Source organism: Bufo bufo, chromosome 4 (genome assembly GCF_905171765.1).
Source record: "Bufo bufo chromosome 4, aBufBuf1.1, whole genome shotgun sequence".
NCBI classification, from domain to species: domain Eukaryota; kingdom Metazoa; phylum Chordata; class Amphibia; order Anura; family Bufonidae; genus Bufo; species Bufo bufo.
Genome location: NC_053392.1, coordinates 168,928,549 through 168,942,192, shown reverse-complemented (window position 1 = coordinate 168,942,192; position 13,644 = coordinate 168,928,549). Strand labels below are relative to the sequence as shown.

The following is a 13,644-nucleotide window of genomic DNA, read 5'->3' as shown; positions in this document are numbered from 1 at the left end:
ACTGCGCCTCAGCTCCCACTAAAGTCAATCGATGGGGGTGCTGGATGTCGGACTCTCACAGATATCAAAGACCTATTTTGAGGATAGGTCATCAATATTGGAAGCCTGAAGGTTAGGTTCCAGGTGTTGAGGGGAGTGTTGGATTTAAATATATATATGTATATATGCCCTTACATATATGCATATATATATTGGCCCTTTTGCATGGGCCCGTCCAGGTAGTGGGTGTATACATAGAGATGTATGTATGCCCCTTTGTCAGCATACATCTCTATTGCTTGTCCACCCTCTGCGTATTTCTGCTCATTTTCACTCATGCATCAAAATGCTATTCACAATAGCTTTATGGCAGCATGTACACACGGGTGTTTTGTATTTTTCTGGGACAGGTTTTTATTATTACCATTTTTTGTGTATCTTGGCATTTGTATCAATAATCCTGACTATAACTGGAGTATAATATATAAGAAACTTGCTACCTAAAAAATAACAAAGTCTCTAATGTGCAATATTTTACAATAATACAATAAATAATGAAATAGTAAAATCTCCTTTTAAACAGAAAATAAAATATGCAGTTATATGATAGGAAACACATGTCTTCCCTTATTTGATCTACAGAACATGTTTTGAAGCCAAGAAGTGAGAAACTCATCTGTTCAGCAATAAATCTTCACAACTGTTTGTAGACTCTTGGCACAGATCAAGATAGTAAATTCATAAAATAGATGGGCAGACAAGAAATAATGTAGGATACCAATATGTGTGCCAGGTTTTCTAAGAATCCAAAAGATTAATAAGTTATAGTGTTCCAGGAGGCTGACAATATCAAGTTATCACGTACACTATAGGGTGGATTTACTAATCCTGTCTAAAATGTAGATGACAAACTCAGATGAGCAGTCAAAAGATCCACCATATTTATCATGTTGGCTCAGTCTGGAAGATATGTTTTCTTGCATGGTTAGACATTTTTCTCTAACTTTATACCACCTGTTAGTTGCCTCACTTTGTAACAGAACTTAGGACCAAAATTTTAAAGAGAAATGCTGCACCTCAAGTCATGCATTTTTCAAGCTAAGCCATGCCTCTTTCCAGTTAAGCCATGTCCCCACTACGCAAGACCTATTAGATTATTATTGTTTCATGCCAAAAATTTGCCAGATGTTGGTGCATCACAAGCCCTAATTCAGGTGCAGTCACAATATTAAATGTTGGTCTATAGGTTTAATGTAAGTTTCAGCCCCTTCTAGGGATTTACTAAGAACCTGCACTGGCCCTTTGGAGGACAACAACTAGAACGATATTAAAATTATTGTCAGTCAGTGACTTTTCATAATGGTCAGTCATGAGTCATGAGTCATGAGGGTCATGGTTATTATTAGATTCATTCCCCTTAACTGAGTAATTACAAAGAACTTGGAAACTGAAGAAAGAACATCACTTCCAGTAATAAAGATAGGCATTCCTACCAAGCAACAAATAAGAGAAAAACATGAGAAATCCCAACACCCTCTGTAGACATCCATCAACTCCAGCCAATGAATTTTAAGGGTACTTTCACATTAGCGGCAGGGGGCTTTTGCAGTACTTTTAGTCCGGCTGGCTGTTGCCGTGCATGGCGTGCCACCACCGGAACTCTGCCCCCGCCCCCATTATAGTCAATGGGGATGGAGCGGCAGTCCAGGGGCACACGTGAACTAGTGGCAGGACGGATCCGACAGGCTGTTCACCCGGCCGGAACAGCCTGCCGGAGTCTCCTGCCGCTAGTGTAAAACTAGCCAAAAAGGAAGCTTTGAAGACCATATAAATGCATAAACAGAGATATGCACTGTACACCACAATACTTAAAGGGGTTGTCTCACTTCAGAAAAAGACATTTCTGTAGAGAAAGTTAATATCAGGCACTTACTAATGTATTGTGATTATCCATATTGCTTTCTTTGCTGGCCTGAATGATTTTTCCATCGCATTATACACTGCTTGTGTTTGGTAAACAGTAAGAGGATGTGGGACTTACGCATTGTGGACGCTTCATTGAGATGATTGGAGATGATTACAGAGATATTCATTTTATACAGTTTTTTTTAAGTTTTGTGTTGTCACTTTCTGGCAGCCATATTTATAAATATATATATATATATATATATATATATATATATATATATATATATACATATATAGATAGATAGATTTTATTTTATTTTTTCTGGTGAAGGCATCGTGTGAGGGCTCATTTTTTTGTGGGGTGATTTACAGTAGCAGCCAGGCCCCTCCCTTGATCAAATGAGCACAGCTCCTGTACTCGCCTGATCAGTGCAATGTACAAGTACGACACAGTGAAAAAACGCAATGCTTGCTGTGCCGTACATGTACAGCGTGTGTCCTAAAGTTGTTGAAAGTAATGGATTACCTATTGTTTAAATCAACTTACTGGTATATATTTAATGCACACCCCACTAAAAACAGTTTATCCAAACTAGATTTGTTATAAATAGCAGAACTGTGGCAATTTCTTTATACTTGCATCAACCTCACTGGGGTAATAATGAACTGCTGGGTATCTTTTATTCCTTTTTAATACATCAATATCAGCAACATAGACTTTCCTGTAAGGCTAAATCCAACCGACCATATGTTGGGTCTCCATCCGATCCGTATTTTTTGCAGATCGGATGTAGACCCATTCATTTTTAATGGGGCAGCAAAAGATGTGGACAGCACTCTGTGTACAGTGCACATCCATATGTGCATTCCGTGGCCCTGCAAAAAAAGATAGAACATCTGTACCTGGTATGGAGTCGGCAGGTAGGATTGCTGTGAAGACGGGTATAAAATCATCAGGTGCAAGCATACCAAAATTAAGGGTCAACAATTTAGGCCGGGTTCACAACACCATTTGGTTTTCTGCACTTCTGATCTGAAAAATAAATAGAAAAACAGATCCTTTATTTTGAGCATCCGTTGTGCTCATTTTGTGCCCATTTTGGTCACTTCTGCCAGAGATCCATTATTTTAGAAAAAGTACTTTCCTTCTAAAATAGTGGAGCTCTGAGGGAACTGACGAAAACAGATGCAAAATTATCACAACAGATGCTCAAAATAAAGGATCTGTTTTTTCTCTGTTCGTCTGACAGATCAGGAGATCAGGAGAACAGAAAACTAAACCGTGATGTGAACTCGACCTTTGTTGTTATATGAAGCTCCCTAGAATGGGGCAGATGACTAGAAAGGAAGGCTGAGAATACAAATCAAAAGGTCAAGTGCAGGAACACAAGCTAGGAGTAGCCAAGGTACTATAACTGACACCATACTGATTGGTCAGACCGGGGATTTCTACTTCTTTTATGGTCACAATGTCTGTTGGGGGTGCTTGGATTTCACTATAGATGCTGTAAGCTTTGACAGGCTGCCTAGACCTCCACCAGATCTACCACAGAGGCTCAAGATGGATGATGACTGTGGTGCAGGAATATACACTTTCATCTACCTCTATACCAACTATTGGTTAGTTCACATTGAGACAGAATTTTAGGACAGAATTGTTTTCCTATTAGCCCAATAAGCCTGATCCCCGTGAAAGGCAAGTAAAAAAAAAAAGAAGGGTAGATCACCTAGTTGTGCCCCTGTTTAGATTCTATGCACAGAGACATTAGTAAATCTGGGCCAATATTCATTCTTTTTATTTTTTTAAATGTTGTCTGTTTCCTATTTACATTTCGACAGTACTATGCCCTATGCCATTGAAAATGAAATACACAATATTGTCCTTCTTTATCTCAACACAAATGATAAGACCTCTTATAGGTAATCAGCTGTGAGATCAAGGATCATCTCAAGGGTTATCCTCGTGATGATAGTAGTTATAGAATTGGGATATCAAAATGACAGCTCTGTTCTTCTCCTGAAAGGCCTAGATAAAGAGACAGAAAAGCATAGGACTTATCAGTGTAATGTGTGATGCTCTAATTGGGTCACTTGTCCCCTTGGTTGCATTGATGGTCTGACAAAAAAAGTCAAGTGAATCTGTTTGCAGTGCTAAGAGTCCGCACAAAAAAGGAAGTTAAAGCGCCAGAACAGGAAAAAGAATATTATATCCAGAAAACCATCCACTCGTTCACATATAGCCTGTTAATATGTGATAAACGTATATTCTGTACCGCAGGTTACTCCAAATAATTCTAAATCTACTCCACATTTAAAGTCTTTTTCACGTATAATCTAGTAGTAGATAACAACATGTCAGTAATGTTACACATACCTGCAAAACAAGCGGTAATAGGATTTTCAGAAGTTCATCATCCAATGGATGGACTTTTTCCAAAACTTCCAGCATCCATGTTAAGTATTGATGTCTTTCTAACAAACCTTCCTGTAAAAAAAAAAAATCAGCAAAACAGCAATTGTTCAGTCCCTTTCCTAATGTACAGTGCCCCCTTGTGGTACATGTTTGTGATAGCTTGACGGAAAATGCTAATTAGGAGACTGTATTTTTTGATTAGCCTGGTTTAGGGTATGAGGCACGTGTGGTGTAAATGCTGTGGAGTCTACACAGCAGAATTTGTGCAGAAAATCTGCAGAATTTACAGTACAAGTGCTGCGAAAACCCGCAGTGTAAACTGAACTGCGCTGCAGGTTTTCAGTCCACTGCATGTCAGTTTATGTTACGGGTTTACGCACGGCTTTTGACTTTTGTCATGCAACACTTTACATGCAGTTTTCTAATGAAATTTTCTATAACTCCGTAAGACAGTGTATTACGAAATCACAAAAATCACTTTTCCCACACTTAAAATGACAGCTGTACTAAGTTTGTATTACTGGCCACGGCCATATTTGACCAAAATGCTAAATATTTATTATGTAGAATAGAGGCATATTCCTCAGACATGAGCCAGATATAAATATTGGGGGAAAATATTGCGGACAAGAATAGCATTCTTACAATGGGTCGGCAAAAAAAACAAAAAACTATGTCACACAGACGTCACCAGTATTTTTTGCGGATCGGCGCTTTGCGAACCACAAAATACATATGGTCGTGTGAATACACTCTAAGGCTACTTTCACATCTGTGTTTTTAATTCAGGTTTTGAGATCCGGCAGAGGATCTCAAAACCTGAATTAAAAGGATCCGTTCCATTTAAGGCTGCTTTCACACTTGCGGTAGCAAGATCCAGCAGGCTGTTCCGGTGGGGGAATAGCCTGCTGGATCCATGCTAAGACTAGTCCATCACGCAGCCGGAAGTCCGCTCCAGTCCCATTTACTAAACAAGCCGAGAGGTGGCCGGACAAAAACCACAGCATGGGCGTGCATGTTTGCCGTGCTGCAGCCAGACCTCTGGCCCGCCCCCATTGCAGTAAATGGGGCCGGAGCAGGCTTCCAGCGGCACGGAACCGCCCGCTGGAACCGCCTGCAGGAACCTACTACTGCAAGTGTGAAAGTAGCCTAACACATCCTGATGGCTCCGTTTTGTCCAGATCCGGTTGTAATAAAATCAAGACTGAACAAAGCTGATCAGGCATGAAAATCATTCTAAGTCAATGGGCACCTGATCCGTTTTTTTCTGTAACAAAAAAAAAAAAGGATCAGGCACCATTGACTTAGGCTACTTTCACACTAGCATTAATATTTTACGGTATTGAGATCCGTCATATGGTCTCAATACCGGAAAAAAAACACTTCCGTTTTGTCCCCATTCATTGTCAATGGGGACAAAACATAATTGAACAGAATGCTCCAAAATGCGTTCCATTCCATTCTCATACCGGAGAGCAAACCGCAGCATGCTGCAGTTTGCTTTTCGTCCTGGGATGCGGAGCAAGACCTACATGACCCACAATGCAAGTCAATGGAGACAGATCCGTTTTCTCTGACACAATAGAAAATGGATCGTCCCCTGTTGACTGTCAATGGAGCTCATGACGGTTCCATCTTGGGTATTGTAGTAACCCAGAGGGGAGAATCGTGGATGGTTGGTACGTCTCACTGAGAATGTATTCCTCAGTGATATAATTCCCGGGAAGTAGTACGCCAGTAACATTAGGTTGCTGGAAGGTCTTTTATTAAAGTGGATTTTGGGTCTGACCAGAGAGATTGGGTGGGACAGGTCACTCCCGTACTCCATCCAGGGTTTTCCAAAAGGCTGGGGAGATCTCAGCTATGAGGATCAAGTGTGGACAGAAAGCGGAACAAGCTGGGTGGGGAGTTGGTCTCTGAAAGATCCCAAAGAATGGTGAGATCCTACTGTTTTGTTACCCTGCCTGGACTGAACCCAGGGTGTGGGACTTTATGTTATCAAATATGTGTGGGCTGAAGAAAGCTTAAAGCTAAAGCTTGGACATGATTATTATTGTTTGCTGGAATAAACTCTGCCTGTGGTGAAGACTAAACTGACGCCTGTGTGTGTGAACAGTGACCGAGTAAAAAAAAAACACAGCATGTTAAAGATAATACAAATGGATCCGTTCATAATGGATGCAGATGGTTGTATTATCAGTAATGGAAGCAATTTTGCTGCCGGATCCACCAAAAACACTAGTGTGAAAGTAGCTTTACATAAATTTTTATGCCTGATCAGGTTTGTTCAGTTTTGCAAACGGGACACAGAAATGCTGCTTGCAATGGTTTTGTGTCCGGCCCCAAAACGCAATTGATTTGATGCATACTGATGCACCCTGATCAGTATGAATGGGGACAAAACTGATTAGTTTACTTCAGATTTTGAGATCAACTACCGGATCTCAAAATCTGAATGAAAAACGCAGATGTGAAAGTAGCCTAAGGCTACTTTCACACTAGCATTTTTGCTGGATCCGGCAGGGTTCAGCAAAAACGCTTCCGTTACTGATAATACAACCATCTGCATCCGTTATGGACGGATCTGGTTGTATTATTATCTTTAACATAGCCAAGAGGGATCCGTCATGAACTCCATTGAAAGTCAATAGGGGACGGATCCGTCTTGCTCTGCATCCCAGGACAGAAAGCAGACCGCAGCATGCTGCAGTTTGCTCTCCGGTATGAGAACGAAACGGAATGCATTTTGGAGTATTCCATTCTCTTCAGTTGCGCTTTGTCCCCATTTATAATGAATGGGGACAAAACGAAAGCGTTTTTTTCCGGTATTGAGACCCTATGACGGATCTCAATACTGGAAAATATTACCGCTAGTGTGAAAGTAGCCTTAAACTGGCACATGGTATAAAGATCAGTCTTAATAGATTCTTACTCTCCCTTATTTTCTCTTCTTTCTTTTATGCCTCATTCACACTTCAGAGTTCGGTCAGTGATTTCCATCAGTGATTTTGAGCCAAAGCAAGTAAAGGGAAAGAAAGCATGTAGGAAAGATTCTACTTGTCTCCTTTTTTGAATCCATTCCTGGTCTTAGCTTCAAAACAGCTTCTGAAAACCTGATCAACACCTGAACATGTACAGGCTCTCTTCACTGCCCGTATACAGGTTTTGATCACATTTTGCTCAGGTTTTCTGATACAGTTTTTAAGCCCAGAAAACCAGGAAGGGATTAAAGAAGTAGAATCTTTCCAATATACTCTCTTCCTCTTTATGATCCACTCCTGGTTTTTGCTTCAGAACTGTATCTGAAATCCTCATAGAAACCTATGTACAGGCAGCCATAGATTCTCTCAGCAGTTAAACCGCAAGTTGTAGGTGACCATTAGAGATGAGCGAATCGAAGTTGACGAAGTGGAATTTAATCCGAATTTCAGGAAAAATTTGATTCGCACCGAATCCGAATTTCCTCATGCTTCGTGGTAATGAATCACATTTTTTCCTAAAATGGCTGCTGCACGTGTTAGGACATGGAGCAAGGAACTCTGGGAACGAGGGATCACCCACAATGCCATGCATGCAGCCAATTAGCAGCCAGCCCCTGTGATGTCACAGCCCTATAAATACCCTCAGCCATCTTTGATTTAGACTTTTTCCAGTGTGCTTAGTGCAGGGAGAGACGTCAGCAGGCGCTAGGGACATTGCTAGGAAAGACTTTATTATGCAGAATTTTTTTTTTACAAGTTCAGGGAAAGATTATTCAAGCTGTAGGGAAAGGATAGGGAGGCATTATCTACACTATAAAAGGAGAACAGGGTGCAATAGGAACGATTCTATTACACCTTGCTGCACTGACTGGGGATCCAAATTGCTATTATACTGCTGCTTTTAGGTTTGCACTAGATGATACCTCTGTAATTCCAGCAAACCTTGTTTGTTATTGGCATGCAAGTGCTGTGTTGCAGGGTGTATTTATAGGAAATATACGTAAGTCATATTAACCGTTCTGCGGTGCATTCAAATTGTTCTACAGTTTCTTTTGGGGTGTATTAGTGTAATAGAACAGGTTCTGTAGACATCAATGTGGAATCGGCTGACAACGGTGTAAAAGGAGTGCGCTTCTTCTTGACACGAACATTGACCTGTAAAGTCTGAGTTTACACCTGAGTTATTTGGTCAGTTTAGACCCCATAACTGCCCAAATAAGTGAAGTGTACAGTGATTCTTAGAGCGACTCCTGTCATCTGCGTGTCATACTGACTCACAGTATTTTTTCAGTACCACAGCAGACTATGCATGTTACTGCAAGGCACAGTGTTCTATACCACTATACAGGCTCTCTTCAGCCAGGAAATAGCTGTTTTTTAACACGATTCGCTACGAATAAATTCGGATCGAATCAAATCTTTTGAGAAATTCGCTCATCTCTTGTGACCATATACACTTGGCTACAAGGTTACCTTTAAACACATTGAGGGTCATGTACCAAGGCCCAATACCAGAAAACTGACATAAAAAATGTGAAAACCTCGGTTTTGCAGCTTTTTGAATACAAATGACTTTATTACACCACCACTTTCCAAAATGGGGGGGGGGGGGTGGTGTTGGAAGGGCCAATGTCCCTAGCGTCTTTATCATGATGAAATCTATACCAACTATGAGCTGTTGTAGATCTCATTCTAGAAGCACAGACAGCCACTTAATTTATGATGAGACATACTCCTTCCGGAAGCACCTGGGACCCGTGGCGAATGCACAGACCCAGACCCAGGGTTGCTCTTCTTTCTGCCTAGGCTAAAGAAATGAAATAAAAAACTAAGTATCTTAAGTGCATTAATTGCTCCAAAAGGTTACCGGAAGGACATAAGAAAAAGCTCTGCAAAATTTTTGAAGGAAGAGCAACCGTCCATCATGACAGAAATTAAGACCATGATTCAGGACGAAATCAGATCATCATTAGCCTCTCTCCAACCCCCTCAAAATGCGCCTCCTACGAAAAAACCGAGGTTATCTGTTCCATCCTCCTCAGATTCTGAGGACATGGAAGAAGGAGGGTCAGCTTTTAAACACGATCTTGATGAGGATCAGTTGTTGGAGGGGGAGATAATAGAGGAAGAGGAAGGGAAAAAATATATTTTCTCCTCTGAAGATATGGACGAGCTTATTAAAGCCGTCAGGGATACTATGGGCATTGAAAACATCCAAAAAAACAGATCTGTTCAGGATCAAATGTTCAGGGGATTACGTACCAAAAAAGCTATGGTCTTTCCCATTAATGAAAATATTAAAGAAATGATTGTTGACGAATGGTCGGATCCTGAAAAAAGACTAGGGGTCTCTAAAGAATTTAGGAACAAGTTACTTTTTGACCCAACCGAATCAAAAGTCTTTGACGAGACCCCTAAAATTGATGTTCAAGTGGCAAAGGTAGTAAAAAAGACTTCTTACCATTTGAAGATGCGTCCCAACTACGTGACCCCATGGAACGGAAAGCGGATTCTCTTCTAAGAAAATGTTGGGAAGCCTCGATGTTTGGAATTAAAACAAATATCGCGGTTACTTCGGTGGCTAGAGCCATGTATTTCTGGCTCAACGAATTAGAAGGTCATATAAAAAATAAGACCCATAGGGAAGAGATCCTTCAGTCTATTCCCCTCTTAAAATCTGCCACAGCGTTTTTAGCAGACGCTTCTGCTGAATCGGTTAGGTTTTCCCACAAAAGATGCTGCCTTCTCTAACTCTGCAAGGCGTGCACTTTGGATGAAATCCTGGGGAGAAGGCGATAACATTTCTAAATCTAAGCTGTGTTCCATAGCATTCTCGGGGGAATACGTTTTCGAACCGGTACTTGATAAAATATTAGAAAAAGCCGCCAACAAGAAGAAGGGCTTCCCGGAAGAACAAAAAAGGAAATTTTTTTCGCCCTTTCAGTCAACAATCCAAATCCTACAGAAGCAAAGGCAAATCTGGTCGCTGGAGCTACCAGAAGGGAGGCAAGGGCCGGGGCTTCCTCCTTAATCCCCAAAACAAGCCAAGCGACAAACAATGACACCATAGTAGGAGGGAGGATAAATTTTTTTATATCCCAGTGGAATATTACAACATCAAACCCTAGGGCACTAGACATTGTAAAGAACGGATACAAAATAGAATTTACCTCTAACCCACCCAAAAGTTTTCAGGTAACGTCCCACGATCCAAATACCCTTTAAAAAATCTGGCAGGGCATAATAGAATTAAAAAAGTCGAAGGTAATAAAACAGGTCCCAATACCAGAAGAAGAACTAGGTTTTTACTCAAGACTCTTCTTAATTCAGAAACCGGATGGATCGTCCAGAACCATCATAAACCTAAAAGATTTAAACAAATTCATAGTGTACAAAAAATTCTCCTCAATCGTACCTTTTAATAAAAAAAAAAGGGGCATGTATGACGTCCATAGACCTCAAAGAAGCATACTATCATGTCCCTATACATCAAAATTTGCAAAAATTTCTGCGGTTTGCCCTGCCTGGCCCAGATCATCAAATTCATCATTTCCAATTCTGCGCTCTTCCGTTCGGCATTTCATCTGCACCAAGGATCTTTACAAAACTCGTAGTAGAAATGCTGCCCTCCCTAAGGGAAGCGGGACTTGTAATTTTCCCATATCTAGACGACTTTCTTCTATTGGGAAATTCAGTAGTAGAGGCAGTCACAAACATGGAGACCTTCTTACAGAAAGTTTCCAGCCTAGGTTGGCTGATAAATATAAAAAAATCTTCCCTAATTCCGTCATGCAACAGGAAATTTCTGGGGTTAATCCTAGATTCAAATAAAGGCCATAATAGAAAAGATTGGAAGATTCCAAACCCAAAACAATACCTGGATCAGAAGCGCCATCAGTATCCTGGGTCCTATGACCTCCTGTATACCAGCGGTTGCCTGGAGACAAGCCCACACAAGGACCATCCAATCCTGGATACTAAGCATCTGGAACAAACATCCATCATCCTTGGACAGGATAATAAAAATCCCCTGGAAAGTAAAAATAGACCTAAATTGGTGGAAAATAGAGTCCAATCTTACCAGGGGGGTCTTCTGGCAAAAAGAGCCAGGAGTACAGGTGGTAACCGACGCAGGCGCAATAGGATGGGGTGCAATAGTGGGCTCCTCAAACTGGCAAGGAAAATGGCCAGAACAAATAAACGAATCATCAAACTACAGGGAGTTAAGAGCGGTCTGGGACCCAGTTTTATTAAGCGACAAACACCTAAAAATATCCTCAGACAATACAACAACAGTCGCCTATCTGAAACATCAAGGAGGTACAAAGTCCGAAAAACTAAAATCCTTAACAAGGAAAATCTTTTCTTGGACAGAAAGAAACATCTTATCCATCACAGCCATTCACTTGAAAGGTTCAGAAAATGCTGAGGCAGACTTTCTAAGCAGACAAACTCTAGACCCAGGGGAATGGTAAATCCAGCCATATTTCAAAAATGTATAAACAAGTGGGGCCAACCACAAATAGACCTATTCGCATCCAAAAGGAATGCAAAGGTCAACAGATTCTGCTTACTCAATCCCAAGGAAAGTCCATGGGCAGTGGACGCATTTTCAATAAAATGGAACTGGAACCTAGCCTACGCATTTCCTCCATGGGAGTTAATACCCAAGGTTATTCAGAAAATCATGGATCCAGTTACAGTGATTCTAATCACCCCCTATTGGCCCAAGAGAACCTGGTTTCCCATCCTGAGAAATCTATCCTTGGAAGATCCATGGCTGATTCCGTTACAGAACGACATTCTTTCACAGGGTCCAATTTTACATCAAAATCCGGGACTCTTCAAGCTGACGACTTGGATCCTGAAAGCGAGATCCTAAGGAGCAGGGGCCTCTCAAATTCTGCAATTAGTACCCTAAAAGCCAGTAGGAAGAAAGTCACAAATGCAATCTATTTAAAGATATGGAGAAGATATTGCTCATGGCTGGGGAAAGATTGTACTGATATATCATCTCTCTCCATACAAAAAATCTTAGAATTTTTACAAAGGGGCCTAGACTTGGGCCTTAGGCCTAGTACCTTAAAAGTACAAATCTCAGCCTTGGGGGCCTTCTATGACACTAACCTTTCAAATCCTAGATGGGTTAGAAGATTTATTAAAGCTGCGTCTAGACTCAGACCATCCTTAAAGCCAAATACACCGCCATGGGACCTAAATTTAGTCATTAATGGGTTAACAAATCCTCCTTTTTCCCCATTATCGGAAATCTCCCTAAAACATCTCTCCTTCAAAACAGCCTTCCTAATAGCGATTTACATCCGCTAGACACGTAGGAGAAATCCAGGCCTTGTCATGTAAGAAACCATACTTAGAATTAGTTTTTCCCAATAAGATCATACTAAAACTAGATCCAGGTTTTCTCCCGAAAGTAGTTTCAAACTTCCATAGGGACCAGGAGATTATCTTACCTTCCTTCTGTAGGGATCCAAAAAATCCCTCAGAAGAAAAATGGCATCTCCTCGATGTAAAGTAGACAATTATCTAATACCTAGATGTGACAGCGCCTTTTAGGAAGGATTATAATTTATTAATTCAATTTTCTGGAAAAAATAAGGGTAAAAAAAACTCTCAAAAACATCAATAGCACGTTGGATAAAAACAACTATTGTTCTCTGCTATAGGTTAGTAGGTCATACATGCCCTATGGGTATTAAAGCACACTCAACTAGAGCTATGGCCTCCTGGGCGAAAAAGGCAGGCGTATCTCTTGACCAAATAGGCAAGGCTGCAACCTGGTCTAGTATAAATACTTTCATTAGACATTACCACCTAAATTTTGTCTGCTGCAGCAGATTTGGCGTTTGGCCAAAAAGTGTTAAAAGCAGTTGCCCCCCCCCCCCTACTTAGTAATCTGGTAGTTTTCATCCGTAGCCGTCATGGTGGATGAAACGGAAAAAACGTAATTACACTTACCGGTAATTCTGTTTCCTTGAACATTCCGGTAATTCTGTTTCCATGACGGCTCATATATTCCCTCCCTTAACAGTTTTGTAAAAAAAATAAAGGAATATACCCACTTGGTATCTGGTACACACTGAGGGTGAGAGTGGGTGGGGGCTTCTTAAACTCTCTCTCTGTGTATTTCCTGCCCCTATAGAGGTCAATCTCATACGTAGCAGTCATGGTGGATTCAAGGAAACAGAATTACCGGTAAATCTAATTACGGTTTTTCACCTATTTTTCTGGCCTAGTGGAGACCAGAATGATGCGCCAAAATTGGTGCATTTTTTTGGCACAAATTGCTACAATTGTGTAAACCACACCCCCTTCTGTTAGACCACTCCCTTCTCACTAAGCCTC

General features: G+C 40.9%; 1 protein-coding gene across 1 annotated transcript in view; it reads right to left on the bottom strand.

Moving 5' to 3' along the window:
- MED12L (mediator complex subunit 12L) overlaps window positions 1–13,644 on the bottom strand; it is a 692,480-nt gene that overhangs the window by 618,526 nt on the left and 60,310 nt on the right. Inside the window, exon 6 of the mRNA XM_040429951.1 lies at window positions 4,262–4,372. Coding sequence (XP_040285885.1) covers window positions 4,262–4,372 — 111 coding nt within the window. The remainder of the gene's footprint in view (window positions 1–4,261; window positions 4,373–13,644) is intronic.